Source organism: Crassostrea angulata, chromosome 8 (assembly GCF_025612915.1).
Source record: "Crassostrea angulata isolate pt1a10 chromosome 8, ASM2561291v2, whole genome shotgun sequence".
Classification (NCBI taxonomy): domain Eukaryota; kingdom Metazoa; phylum Mollusca; class Bivalvia; order Ostreida; family Ostreidae; genus Magallana; species Magallana angulata.
In genome coordinates this window covers 41,997,498-42,013,358 of record NC_069118.1, presented here as the reverse complement: position 1 = coordinate 42,013,358, position 15,861 = coordinate 41,997,498, and the positions used below count along the sequence as shown (strand labels likewise).

Sequence of the window (15,861 nt, the reverse complement as noted above, 5' to 3'; positions counted from 1 at the left end):
GGACAAGCATTAATGTCGAGCCCTGAGTACAAATCAAAAATTTTAGATTCTTGCATTTTTTTTTCAGATACCGTATATGTTAATTACAAGAAACTTTGATAAAAATACGGCATTCATGATTTTTTATTCTTGCGATTTGATGAAAAAGGGTTGAATCTCGGAATTAAGTACTCGCGTAAAATAAGGAATTTACAGTATTAAATAACAAGATGTGCCCTTAGCCAAAAGAAATGGTCAATTTTCCATTTATTTACCATTTCTCATCCATTTTTCTCTGATTTTCCATTTATTAACCATTTATTTTCATTTTTTCTGGAGTCAACTTTCTCAAACCATTTATTGAAACCATTTATTAGCCATTCATACAGAAACATGTTTTAAAATGGCCATTTCTTTCCATTGATTCATCATTTATTTAAAAAATGGCATTGAAACTGAATTGCCTTTGCCAAGTCCACATATTGTGTGTGGTGGAGTCGTACATCATGATACTGGCAGTATGCTTCCAGAATCTGAATGCAAGATGTAAGCCATTCAAAGGTCATTATGACATAGTGTTGGTCATTTAAGTTTCCTCTCTGGTTCAGTCATCCCGGCAGGGGGTAGCGTTATCTCTGAAACTTTCCACTGAAGCCACGTATGTTACTTGCACGGCAGCACTTGTACAGTGACCAAGGAACAATAACGGCCGATTTATTTCAAAGAGGAGATCCTATTTTTCTGGTGTTTTTTTTTTTTTGGTGCAGACAAAAACCATTCAGTTGCTACCAAGGCAGAGAATTGTGTTCTTAGTAGAGGATATAATGATTCCGTTTCTTTTCTGACATCCACTCTGATATGACGATGGCATGGTGGACATATAAACCTACAGGATTATCTGGAGCAGGCCAAAGTGTTCTCATCTGGCAGTAAGTTTAAGATATTTATTGTTTCTTTAGAAATATTTCAGTATATAATTTAAAATGAAACCTTTTATTATTTTCAAGATGACCTCTTCCCCCCTAAATTTTTGAATTTTCTAACGCGCGCGCATCATATATCGTATTTCCTGTTTACCTTAGTTATCTAAAGTTTTTGTATTTAACATCGGAATGACAACATATTACCATTATAACGAGATCAATTATTAAAATCACACTTTGATTGATGTAGGATTTATTTATGTAGGTCTAATTTTATGGAAGTAAACAAGTCAAAGCAGTGATCCATCCCAGCTCAGGTCGAAAAGTCCCGATATATATAGATCAAATACCTGCGCGGATCAAGGGGGGGGGGGTGAACTTTGGCAAAACTGAAATTTATTAAATTCGTATAAAACATTATTATTTTTCTTTTTTTTAATTTGCATTGGGACTACCCTGGCAACAGAATTATAATCAATCAATCCCCCTTCCTCCTTGAAAATTTTTCTTGATACATGGATATTAAAATGATATTTTTTCTATTTAACAAATTGTTATACAGACATCTGACATAGTTATAAGTTGATAAATATTTTTGAGGCACCAAATGAATTAACACCATCATTGAAAATTCATTCTATTAAGGAGCTAGAGTTAAATGCAAACATAAAATATACACTTAAAGAAAATTTGTATTACATCAATATTGTAACATTTTTCATTTCTTTCAGAGTACAAGCATGCAGGGACAACGAAAATGAATGTGGAGAACTTGAACTCAAAGTGCCAAACTAAACTCATTCAAAACAAAACTGGAAATAAGTGTTTTCATAAGAGCAAGTTTTAGTGAGCAAGTGATTAAATGCACAGACGATTTAATGTATCTATTGAGCATGTTTCTGAACATTTCCTGGGAGGATCCAACTTTTTATAAAGAATCATTTCTATATTGTGTAATTTAATGTTTTAAAATGGATATTAAATGCATTTGTTAAAACACCATTTCTTTTCATTTTTTTCTCTCATGTTTAAATGGCTAGGAAATGGTTAATTTGCATATTAACTGTCCCAGAAAAATGGTGTTTCAATGGGTTTTAAATGGTGTTTCAATGGTTTTAAATGAAAATGGTAAAATAAATGGTTAGAAATGCTATTGATTCTGTACAGCATTTCTGGTGTAAATTCAAGTAATGGAAAAAAATTTTCAGAAAAAAAATGGTAGAAAAATGGATTTTAAATGGATTTCATTTTGATAAGGGTGCGACATTTAACCGAAAGGTTTTTTTTTTAAAGTGTTCCAGAGTCAGATTTCAGTTTTGACCATAAATCTGTTGGCAAAGCACAATTAAAATATCAAGTTGATTTTAAAATCCACAAAGAAGAAATCATGTGTTAGGAAATAAAAGGAAAAAAAAGAAAGGAGGAACATAAAAAAAACCCCAGCACACTATGACAAATCTGCAGATCATTGGGTTAGAAAATGACACATCAGCCAGAGAGATAGAGAGACTGCTTGGCGGCATTGTTACTCATTAACAAGATAACAAAAATCCAATCAGTGAGGGGATTTAAAAACCATATATCTCTAACTATCATTGCTCGTATCCCTGCAAATGCGGGAATACGCCAATGCAGCCATTTCTGATACTAAGTTCTTTAGTTCTCACAGTATAATCGGCTATATAAATCAGTTCAAACAATATGGGACAGTGTTCAATTTCCCTAGGTATTTAATCATTTTAAGGACTCATTTCCCTTATTTTGAAGCTACTTATAACGATGAAATTCATCCACTTGCAAAAAAGAAAAAAAAAAATGGTTACCGTGATAATATTGCTTAATGACTTTATTATACACTTTAAAAACTCGGATTACCACAAAAAAAAAACCCATCATGATGGGGGCCAAAGTCTGAAATATAATGCTTTCAAATCTTTTTTTTTTTTTTAATTTGACAAACATTGTAATCTCCATCACAATCAGCCTCCTGTTTTAAATAATTACCTACTGTGTACCAAATGCCTCCAGCAATCAATACTCCCAATTCCCAGCCTAATAATTCCAAACACTCTAGCTTAGCATATGATATAATGATCACACTACAACTTGCAGATTAACTAACCTGCATCGTTATTACTGAGACATATCGTGTCGACTCCATTTGTGATATCAATCCTTTTGGGGTGCAGAAGCTGGGTGAAACAGCTATAAGCAGCGAGATATACACAATATGGCATGCAACACGCTTGCACCATAATCAAAGAATTTAAATTCTCTTCTAGTATTCATAACATGAAGTTCACTTTGATATGTTGATGTTTTTAACAACTGGAGATAGTTTGCAATATGCCTTAAAAAAATAAAATGAGTGGGAAATTTTCAATCATGTTTAAATTAGAAGATCAAAACACATTTGTTGAAAATTATTTTTCTCCACACTGAAGAGTTGAATGAAGAATTAAACAAAAATTATTTTTTTAAAACTTGAGAATATAACCTTGACCTATTTTTCTTTTAGGTATAGACCTTGCAGTATATAATAAGATCTTGATCTGTATATCTAAAAAGCTTAAATTGTACAAAATATCAGAGACAGAAAGACTTCCTATAATTTTGTATTTGATACACTGTGACACTCTAGAAAACAGGTTATAAGTCAAGGTCAGTGTTAAAAAATGTTTTTTGAGAAAACAGGTCATAAGTCAAGGTCAGTGATAAAAAAAATGCTTTTTGACACTCTAGAAAACAGGTCATAAGTCAAGGTCAATGACAAAATGCTTTTTGACACTCTAGAAAACAGGTCATAAGTCAAGGTCAATAAAAAAATGCTTTTAGACACTCTAGAAAACAGGTCACAGGTCAAGGTCAGTGATAAAAATAAATGCGCTTCTTGTGCCAGATAGGTGAAATTTTTCAAAACCTTTAGCAGCTACATAAAATATCTCACAGAGAGACTTGATTAATCTTCATTCCATTAACACTGTGCATTTCAAGAATTCATTCCAGGGGGAAAAAACTCATCATCGACGACAAATAAATGATTAAAGATCAAAGAAATCAAAACATGTTCTATTGATGAATTTTTGCTCTGGATAAATGTTTGAACAGCTGAGGAAATTGCTCCGATTGTCTGCACATTGGTTTTACTTGTTTAAATTTTCTTGATCTTTGATGTGTTTTACCATCAAATTTAATGTTTGAGAGCATTATCTAGGGATCAAACATGTCCAATTACACTAATGTCAACAACAAAGGCTATATAAACATTAGATTCAGATTGAAAAATAACTCATATGGGAAAGAATGTAGAGAATTGATGTTTGTGATGTACAGAAGGACAAACAGACAAACACATAAAGAAGACAGAGGCAAATCCACGGGGAAATGGTTCAGAAAGTTTAATTGTTCATGTATTTGAGTATGAATGTTTTTCAGTTACTGTACTTATTAAGCCTGTAATTATAATGAACTGCTGAATATAATTCAATTCTATTCATTGGATAAAGATCTATAAAAGTGAGTTCATAAAAAGATGTATTATCTTTCTTCAATATGAACTAGAACTGTCCTAATGGGACTAATACCCCCGCTAGGCTAATTTCAAATGGGACAAATAATTGAATTGAATAATAAAGGTTTGGAACACATACAAAAAATTTTTTCTAGAATTGTAAAAAAAAAAATAAAATTAGTTAACAAAGAAAAATTAAAATCAAAATTGTCAGAATTTCACTGTAAATACATATCTATAACAGTAATACATTTACAAATGTATGTATTTGATGATATATTTTTTTAATATAATTGATTTAAAGAAAAACCAACAAAATGACAATAACCCCTCCCTTTGCAGTGAATAGAAATAGCGGTAGCCAAGCAATGCTCTTCTGTTTATAAAACTTTCAATATCTTTCTAATAAGAGTCTTGACAGATGCAATTAGTTGTTTCAAATTTTCCTCACTTTCTCCTATGGCACAATGGAACTCCATATCAAAAAATTGATCCCATAGGACTATGATTTTCTTTGATGAACTTGTTAAATTTAATAAACTCCAAAAACATTACCATAATTACCATACTATGTAAAAATATGTAAAACTAGAGCAAAGCTCGTTGCAAAGCAACGAGTGGGTCTTCCGTTGATGTTGAAAGTAAAGCTTAAAGTTCCTGTAAGAAGAAATGTTTTAAACTTATAACAGGAGACACGAAAACAAAAAGATTACAAAAATCGAATAATTCTTGGTACGACTTAACATAATCCGAATGGTTTGAAGTACGAGTTAACAAAAACCTTCATGATTTCATGAAAACTTAACAAAAAAAAATCCGAATATGTTAAAGTACGACTTAGCAATTAATTTTTAGGTACGAGTTGATTTAACCAAGAATTTAACACTATTTTCTTAACCAAGAATTTGAGGGGCCAGCCCCTTTTATTTGGTATCAGTTGAAAGGTCCTGCAAATATAAACATATTTTGTTCAACAAGTGTTCAGGAATTGTTAACATCTCTCGAGATATCTGAACAATTGTGTATTAGGGGCCGACCCTTAAACTCCTTAACGGGGCTACCAACAACAAAATTTTAGTTGTCATATTGCTGAGAACATTATTTTGAACAACTTTTGTTCTACAATGCTATTCAAAATATTTATTCTTTTTCAGATATTAATGATCAAAGTTTTGAATTCTGGCTGATCCTTTAACTCCTTACTGGGGCCACTAACAACAAAATTTTAGTTATCATATTATTTAGGACATTATTTTGAACAACTTTTGTTCTACATTGCCTTTCAAAATATTTCTCTTTTTTCCAATATTAATGATCAAAGTTTTGAACTTCTGGCCCCTTAAAACCCCTTATTACGTAACATATGACTTAAGTATGGTACTGTATAGATAAACAGTTGTACAATGAACATTTTTGCTTCTATAATTAATAACAAATTATTGTTACGTAAAGAGTTATTGTAAGAAGACATTAGAGCCCTCTTGGCCCCTAATATGAGAAGCCAGCCCCTTTTTCTTGATATCACATGAAAATTCTTGCAAATAAAACCATCTTTTGCATTACATGTCTTAACAAAATATTTATACATCAAAAGATATTACAGAAAATGTGCGAAAATTTCATGGACAAAATTGGTGCTAATTTTCAGGTTCAGGCGATCTTCAAAGCCTTGCACAATTTCCATTAGTGAAGGCAATGGGGTACATCTACATACATTCATCTACAATCCGTGAAAATTCCAAGCTTCTATCTTGATTACTTTCGGAGGAGATGCGTGGACAAAATGACCCTTAAAAATTTACAAAATCGTCAATTTCTGAAACCGGAAGTGAAGTCATAAGTTCAAAGTTTGATAACCTCGAGTATTTACGATACCAAAAAAGTTCTAAAAATTTCGTGAAAATCGGTTGAATAGTTTTTGAGATATAAGCCACCAAAAAAGTCAGAGGAAGAATAATAATAATGAAAAAGAATCCGAAGAAAAACAAAAGGGTCTTCCGTTGGAAACGGAAGACCCTAAAAAGAAAATTTAATATTACAAACAATTTTAAAATTGCCAAAACACTACAATCATATCAGTAATTTTGAATTTCATTTAAATTAATGCCCAATAGGGTCACTTCATCAATTTACTTGACAAATAAATTTAAACAACCTCTAAAAATAGTTTAACTTCTTTATTAATAATTATATTATTTATTTCCTTATAATGATAGACCTTTTGGTTTGCATGAAACAGTTTTAAAATAGCCCCAAAACCATCACCCATTTTACAGATTATCAATTTCCCCTAAACACATGCTCCATCTGAGCCATGGCTCAGATAATGGCTCCCTTGGGACGAATGAATTCAGCCACACTTGTCTTTGATGTTCTCATTAGCTCCTAAGAATTTATCATTGACAAACAAAAACTTTGCATTGTCAGTTGATAGAATACTTATAAAAAATATTTTTTTTTTATTAATTAAGACATAAAGACAAATAACTCCATCTGGATGTATTTATATAAATATATTTTAGAGTGTTTTCTATTAATTAATTAATAAAATCTGTAAGGATTACCTCCCTTACTTTTCAACATTAGTGTACAATATATAGAATAAGGAAAATGAAAACTGTCATAAAATCATTAAATCTTGTCTGATCTTAAAAAAAATTGCAGGTGCACATCTTCAGATGGTGTTCAACATATGTACAAATTTTCAAACTGTTCCATGCAGTAATAAAAAATTCTATAGGGGGGACAAAGTTGCGTCTACAGACAGACGGACAGACGGACAGACAGACGGACAGGGTGAAACCAATATACCCCCCTAAACTTCGTTTGCGGGGGTATAACTATCATTGTTTTAACACAATTAAAGTTATATAATGAATGGCATTAAAAAAAATAAGGCCAGATCATATTGCTTGCATGTGTTGCACTTACTGCATGAAAATAATTAATTTGTTGTGATAAACGATTTCAATGGCTTCACAAATCAAATCTCTATATTTTTTAGTACTCTGAGATGGTAAACATTAAATTACACTAACAAATTTCATACTTTTTCAAAAAGACTTTGTGATTTATAATTGAAACCATTAAACTGCCTCAACCCATGCTATTATATTGGACATGCTAGCCATGTCGGCCAACAAATATTAATAAATTCAATTTCCTTCACTGAAAGGTTATACCAATTATGATGATCTTAATGCAGCACATTTAGCTTGACAAAAGAGACAAAAAGAATGTTCTCTTAGATGAAGAATCCATTTGGTTCCCTGCCTTCTATGAGAGACAGATAAACATTACACACCTTATGAACTGTTTTATACAGGTATTGACTTGTTATTCTTATTCAGTCTGCAATTTCTTGTAGTCTAAGAACAAAAAATGGATAAGCCTAGTTTTTTTTCATCAATTTTTTTCAACAACATGGATGTATTGGCACAATCTTTATATTCAATGTTTTATTATGTTTCATTCAGTATTTAATAAGATCCTAATTTTAATAAAAAAAATTTAGGGATTGCAACCAGTTAAAAGAAAAATAATTCCAAAATTTGACATTCATATTGTGTGGGTTACGATGAATAGAGGAAGAGAAAGATGGAAATGATAAAAAGGGACTGTGGAATCATTAGAATTCGTGGTGGCTTAAATTTCATGGTATTCATGGGTAGCTCTTCCCAACAAATTAACATTTACAACAAAAACAAATTTAACAAGAGGCCCATGGGCCACATCGCTCACCTGAGGAACAATAGGTATGGTAAAATCAGCTTAATGGAGTCATAATACAAACTATCTGGACAATGTACAATAATACATGTAGATCCTGTATAAATAAAATCCATTTTCCCCTGGATATTCTTATGTTTATAAGCATTGGTCCCTTTTCTAACAGGATGATTTTATAGTCATATCATATGTTGAGTATTGCAGTTCTCAAAAAGATCCTTAACAATAGTTTATGTATGGGATATAAACGTACATCAACCTCTGAACCTTCTCGTGAGGCCAAAGAATTGTCCTGGGGCCAAAGTCTTAACAATTATAAAGAATCATCTGGCTGATTAGTTTCTGAGAAGATTTTTAAAGATTTACCCTATATATTCCTTTGTTAAACTTTGACCCCCATTGTGGCCCCACCCTACCCCTGGGGATCAAGATTTTCACAACTTTGAATCTACACTACCTGAGGATGCTTTCACACAAGTTTCAGCTTTCCTGACTGATTAGTTTCTAAGAGGAAGATTTTTAAAGATTAACTCTGTTTATTCCTATGTAAAACATCGACCTCCCAATGTGGCCCAAACCTACCCCCAGGGTTATGATTTTCACAAATTTGAATTTACACTACCTGAGGATGCTTCTACACAAGTTTCAGCTTTCCTGGCTAATTAGTTTCTGAGAAGAAGATTTTTAAAGATTTACTCTATATAATCATATGTTAAAATTCGACCCCCATTGTGACCCCACCCTACCCCCAGGGGTTATTATTTTCACAACTTTGAATCTACACTACCTGAGGATGCTTCCACACAAGTTTCAGCTTTCATGGCCGATTAGTTTCTGAGAAGAAGATTTTTAAAGATTTACTCTATATATTCCTATGTTAAACTTCAATCTCCCATTGTGGCCCCACCCTACCCCCGGGGGTCATGATTTTTTACAAATTTGAATCTACATTACCTGATGATGCTTTCACACAAGTTTTAGCTTTCCTGGCTGATTAGTTTCTGAGAAGAAGATTTTTAAAGATTTACTCTATATATTCATTTGTTAAACTTCGACCCCCCATTGTGGCCCCACCCTCAGGTGAGCTAAAAAGGTTAAGTTTACAATACGTTGGTTTCTGGAAGAACAGACTTTGAAAATTTTCTTAATAAATATTGACAAATTTTTTACTTTTTTAATCTTTAGTTTTTAAGATATGTGTACAAACATAGAATTGTGAGCAAATCTTTGTATCTTGCTTATAATTCGAAGCTTAACACTCAAATATGGTTAGGAAATAGAAACTGTAAACAATTAAACACAAGAAACATGCACTACATGTATAACAAATAAAGAACACAATTTATTTTTTCGAAATTATTCATATATATATTACATGTATATACCTACATATTTCCGTCAGCGATATCAAACTCTATTTAAACTGAATAAACTCGAGAAAATGCCGAGCATCTCAACAAAACCTATTGCATTAATCTGCCATTACGCAAACGATAATGCCGAATTACCGATAGAATAAATTGTATTTCAGTAGGCACCTACCCCTACATAAGATTTTGCTTAATTTGCGCAGGTAAACAGTTAACTGTTTGATTTAACGAATTCTCTGTTTGATTTAATACGTAAAAATCACGAAATACAGACGATAGTTTCCAGGTAACAAAGCATAAATAATGAAAACGAAACGAAAATTAGAACAATCTAGCACCAACGTCATGTGTGAAAACTGTCAACGCATTGAAATATCTAGCCTCAATTTATTTCACAAAATCGGCACCAATATATTTTGCATGTTTCAAAATTTCCCATCATACGCGAACTGTTGCACAACAAGCAAATTCATCATAGTCAGATCGAACCTTTTTCGTATAATGTCATGGCTGCTTTAAACAAAGAACCTCGTTTTAGAAGTATGGAATACGAGTCTTGGTAAAATGGGTATGCAAACCCGGGCCGTGGCAAAATAAAAGCCGGGGCAGATCGGCAATCGTCAATTCCAAATACGCATTATTTTGCAGCAATATTTACAGCGAATACAAATATACTAGTCCATCAAATATCCTGAAATTTTAATGAGATTGGCAGATTAATAACTGCTAATATTTTGTTTTACCCAGGCCAAGTCTTGTCTACCTATTTTATTGTATGCCGAACCCGAACCTATTAAACTGATTGAAACACGCCTTTCCTTTATTATTATTTTCGTAATAACTCAGATTTGAAACAGAATTACCACTTAATTTTTGCAATTTATATTTTCCTTCCCATAAGGATAATTTATGCTGAACTACGTTGAATTTGCCTCGGTAGTTCTTGAGAAGAAGATTTTTAAAAATGCACCCCCCTTTTTCTACAATTTCAAGGTTTTCTCCGCTTTGAATACAGATCGGACTTTTATTTCTGCAATTTATATTCGCCCTCCCATAAGGATGCTTTGTGCCAAATTTGGTTGAAATTGGATAAGTGGTTTTAGAGAAGAAGTTTAAAATGTAAAAAGTTTACAGACGGACAGACGGACAGACGGACAGACGGACGGACGGACAGACGGACAGACGGACAGACGGACAGACGGACGACGGACAAAAGGTGATCAGAAAAGCTCACTTGAGCTTTCAGCTCAGGTGAGCTAAAAAGAGTTATCTTCATTACTGAAACTGAAAATTGATGCATCCACTAAATTACAACTCCACAAATAACCAAAATCCAACAATCCACGAAAATTGGCCCCCACAAATTTAAATGATTCCACATTATATAAAAAACTACAAAAACCACCTATCATCTCTTTAGACAGCTAGAGGGTGCATACATTTAAACAATGAAATGCTCTTTGGCAGTTCATGCAGGATATGAAGGTGGCGACTTTGCAGAAAAAATAAATAACCCACGTTAGCGGGTTTATATGTGATTTTTTTCAGCAATGACCACTACCTTCATCATAACCCAAATGAATCATCAGAGAAAGCATTTTATTGTTTATATTTAAATATTCCACCACACTCCCGTATTTGATACAGCAACACTTCAAATACAGAAGTGTGAAGAAAATATAATTTAAGGTACCTCACTACACCTATACTTTTACTTTTTAAGACACTACGTCACAAGTTGGCGATTTAAATGATTTGTCAAACTGTTTATATCGTTGAATTGGGTTGTATATCGTCGTAGCTCAGTGGTTAAAGTATTGGGCTTCTGAACCACAGATCATGAGTTCGAATCCGCCTGAAGCTTTTGTTCATGTTAAGTGAATTAAATTTTTGAAAATGTAATTTTTCATCCAAAATTGCATATTTTTTTGCCTATTAGACTTAAATACTTCTTATCCATAAAGACATCTATCATAATCAAGTAATTTTCTGCTGATTAGAGAAAATAGTTCACGGTGTAGTGAGCCACCTTAAGTCAGATTGCATCAAGGTCCTCCTAAATATCAAGTTCATGACAAACCAGTGTAAAGTTAGATTGCGTTGAGGTTCGATCAACTTATCAAGTTCATGTTGAACCAGTGTCAGGTTCTACCTTGATCGTAGACATTGGTTGGCACGTGTATGGTGCTGTAGTTTGGGTTGATCTGGACGTCGTTGAACAGGGTGTCCTGCGTCAAGTTGATCATGTAGTAGATATCAAAGACCGACGATGAGTTGAGTCCCATCATCTCCATGTCTTCCTGACTTATTACTTTCTTATTGTTCACATATTCAAGCTACGAAAAAAAAAAAATTCAGCTATTTATTTTAGTAGTTCATGTTACACCTGCTGCGATGAAATTTTGATATTTACAGTAGAGGAGAGAGAGAGAGAAAAAAGAAATTAAGATAGAAGCAGAGACAGTTTTGATTTCAATATTCTAGTAATCTCTTCATGATGCAATAGTCAGAGCAGAGCCTAAACATTCGACCCCCTTCTACATGTTCTTATCCGAACAACAGAACTTTTAGATACATTTTCAGCCATAAGCCTTCATTTGTACATAATTAGAGGCCATAAACCCCAAAATATTAACAGCCATTTTTATTTCAAATAAAATTTTGATGCATGCGGTACTAACTAAATCTGAAATATGATAGCCTCAATAACAATATGGAAACTATGTATTATATTGAGGCAAGAGATTGATTTCAACAACAACAAAAAATCCCACAGCATGAAAATCAATTGATCAGTTTTTGTTGCGAATCTCACTGACCCAGATTTCATGATTTAAAGAAACGAGAATCAGTTCATCAACAAAACTGACGCCGAAGAAACGGAGAACCAAGCGTGCCTTATAAAATCACGCAGTCATAAGATATGACAGCTAATAGGCAAGGGTTTGTGCATCCTGGACTAATAATTCTGATAAAGTCAGGTCATTACTTGATAACTGATAAACGGATGCCGTCACTTCCGATTGTCGCAGCATCGTCAGGGTTCTCACTCTCCATGACAAATAGCCTGCCGCCTGACGCTAGATATACCATTGATTACGTTGGCCAACAGAGAACTGTGCCTGAAGCACATTTTAATGGGAGGGAAAAAGGCATATATCTCGGGGATAATTTCTATCTCTTTCTCTCTGTGTCCTGATCCACAGATCAGGAGATGATGGTTCAATAAGAACAGCTCTTGAGCAAATATTGGGAAGGGATCGCTGTGACTCGGCGATCACTGATGTGTCATTGGCTGATCATTGATACCGGCAAAAAATCCATTAGGGCAAGAAATCAAATGTTCTGCTTCCGAGAAACAGCACGTGTAAATTCCTGGGTCCACTAATGCAATAATTTCAAATTTGTCCCCATTTATCTTTTTTTTTTCTGGTTCACCTAAAAACCACTTGGTAGTCCGTCAATTCTTAGTCCCTTAATTGCAAAAGTTTCTAACTACAAAGTCAAATCCCCTCCCAAAACATTTCACTTTTTTTTTTCTGGTCATGCACAGATATAATTATTTCACCCATTAGTCGTTAACTCTTCTGCTATCATTCCAATCCTCTTGACTCTAATCAAACATAGCCACCATTACTATAATGCCACGAGATCCAATACCAATACTGCCCAGAAGAGGTATATTGAGTTTGCAGGTATATGTTTGCCTGCAAGCGTTTCCTATGTTGCCTATCGAAGTAGTTAGTGTGGGTTTTATACCCGTGTTTGCTATGTTGCAATAACAGGTAGTTACTTTGTGGGTTTTATAACTGTGTTTGCTATATTGGCAGAAGAGGTAGTTAGTGTGTAGGTTTTAAACCTGTGTTTGCTATGTTGCCAGAAGAGGTAGTTACTTTGTGAGGTTTTTTACCTGCAAGTTTTTCCTATACTCATGGTCTTTCCTGGCATTTTCTGCTGCTTTTACCAATTTCTGTAAACAAAAAATTCCAACAAATAACCACTTATTTTTAACCAAATGTACTAATTTAAAATCTTTATTTAAACATAAGGATAGCATTGTTTTACCAACTATTTTTTGCTTCTTATTGGAATTGGCTATGCATGCATGCAATTAAGCTTGCAGCAGCAGTTGAATTTGTTTGTTGTTCTAGGAACAGCTTATCTGAATTATCACTGAATTCATAGAATTGGGCATGGAGAAAACTACCCTAACACTGACATATTCGCTGTTTCATGTTCGCAAAACGGCCTTTTGAAAAAGCCCCTGACAATGATATATATCATTAACATTAGCAGAATAACAATTCCTGAACTGTTCAATGTAGGATACCATTAATTGTACGAAACTTTAACATTTGAGCCATTCAAAATTTCCATAGTTTTATTCAAATTTTACACACGGTAAAGGAAGAAAGTAAGACCTATCACAAATTTAGAGCATTTGGTGCATTATTGTCCCTATAAAATGCTAGAATGAAAAGTGCACCAATGATAGATTTCCATAAGTTTTCAAATTTTTTAAATTTTACCTCAACAGCTTTGACCTTGGTCTTCAGAAGTTCCTCTATCTCACGGGCCATTTTGTCCACCAGGTCCTGGGGGTCAAACACCTTAGCTGTTGTCAGCTGCCTGTGGGCCTATATATAAATTTAAATATATTTATCACATATTAAGCTCAATATGCAGTGGATATCACTCTTGTAATAAATTTTTCATACGTGATACAGTTATAACGTAGTCCCAGGGACAGGCAATTTTACTTCATTATAAGCATATTTCAGTATATACGTCAAGTTTTCAACATGTAATAGGGTCTTTGGGAATGAAATTCACTTCGCTGTAAGCGTCAATTCATGATAAGCGTGTTCGCTATAACCATGTTTTACTGCATATGGTTTTTACGCCATACGACGTCACATAAATTAAACATTATGTAGGTTGATGATGGATGTAGATTGGGAAAGTAACAAAATCATTCAGTTGAAAGTATAGAGCTTTAAATGTAAAGCATTTACTGTTAGTAGATTCCTAATTATACGCGAGGATTTAATATCTACATAAAATTGCAAGAAATACATCTTGGGAATTTATAATCTCCCTTTTATATTTTGAACACATGTAAACTAAACAGAGCAATGGTAAAACTTTGGCATTCGCGATTTTATATTATTCTCAAGATTTGATGCAAAACGGTTGAATTGCGGAATAAAGTACTCGCATAAAATAAGGAATTTACAGTAATGCTATTTCATTTTTTTCCTAAATTGATAAATATATGTTAGAAAATGCAATGCTAAATGTTTGTTAATCTTCAGAAAACAGTTTTCAATGTGTAAAATTGATGCTGCTTGTAGTCAATGTGTTGAGCGGCTCAAAATTTAAAATGTTAATTTACAGAGAAGATTGAGATTTAACAAAAGATGTGGTAAAACATCGATTAAAAAGAATCTCTCATGATTTGCGATGGTATATGATTTTTATCCAACAAGTTGTTTGTTTTCAATCCATCGCAAATCATGAGAGATCCCATATGTATATTGTTTACTTATAGAAAATATACTCTTTTCCGCCCTGTGCAATTTAAACCACAAATTGCCTACTCGTGTGTAATAAACAGTAGGGGTGTGTATTAAAATTTTTTTACACATCCCTTTCTAGAAACCTTTGACTGTTATTACACACACTCCAGTCATCGGCCATAATATGATGTAGAATTCGGTATGCATCATTCGATTCCGAGTATCCAAGTATGACATCAAATAGCTGCAATAATGTAGCCCTATCCCGATTTTTTTGGCAGGGTTGGGGATTTCAAGTACTACATAAAAACATTTTGGACTGAAGTCAGCCCCATTAAAAAAATAACTGCACCCTTACGAATATCCTATGGAATTATAGCTCTGAGACTCGAGTAAAAATCAGATAAAAAAGTCGGAGAGGACTACATAATTGCAGCTAGAGGTCAAAAAATTATGTCGACGTCAAATTGACCAGCAAGTTTGTAAGAGAAAAGGATTTATCCATACATTCTATATCCTAGACTTAATTTGTTGCCAATAATCATCACATGATGTTTTTTTATTGTTTCTTTGATATTTTCAAAAAGTGTTATGATCATTAAAACAGAAATATAGTGAAGTAAAGTCATTAAAAAGTTAATGTCAGATATACAAGTAATACTTACGCGGTCAAATTGCACTCACCAATATGTATAATTTAGTTTTCTAAAAATCTCTTGAGAGCAGGGTTTTTTAAACAAAGTTAAAGAAAATAATGAAATAAAGGGTAATACAGTGAAATAAAGGCCATGAAGAAGTTCAAGGCCAAAGGAAGTTTCAGGGCCATAGTG

The 15,861-nt window shown here is 33.2% G+C and overlaps 1 protein-coding gene and 1 long non-coding RNA gene across 5 annotated transcripts in view; one reads left to right on the top strand and one right to left on the bottom strand.

Moving 5' to 3' along the window:
- LOC128158797 (voltage-dependent calcium channel subunit alpha-2/delta-3-like) overlaps positions 1-15,861 on the bottom strand; it is a 105,804-nt gene that overhangs the window by 49,318 nt on the left and 40,625 nt on the right. For all 4 annotated transcript variants that reach the window (XM_052821752.1, XM_052821749.1, XM_052821750.1 and 1 more), the window contains 3 exons: positions 14,042-14,149; positions 13,423-13,482; positions 11,665-11,848 (listed from right to left, as the gene is read on the bottom strand). In XM_052821752.1, coding sequence (XP_052677712.1) covers positions 11,665-11,848; positions 13,423-13,482; positions 14,042-14,149 — 352 coding nt within the window. The remainder of the gene's footprint in view (positions 1-11,664; positions 11,849-13,422; positions 13,483-14,041; positions 14,150-15,861) is intronic.
- On the top strand, positions 485-2,001 carry LOC128158810 (uncharacterized). Its single transcript, XR_008240046.1, has 2 exons — positions 485-908; positions 1,634-2,001. It is a non-coding gene; the product is annotated as an uncharacterized LOC128158810 (long non-coding RNA).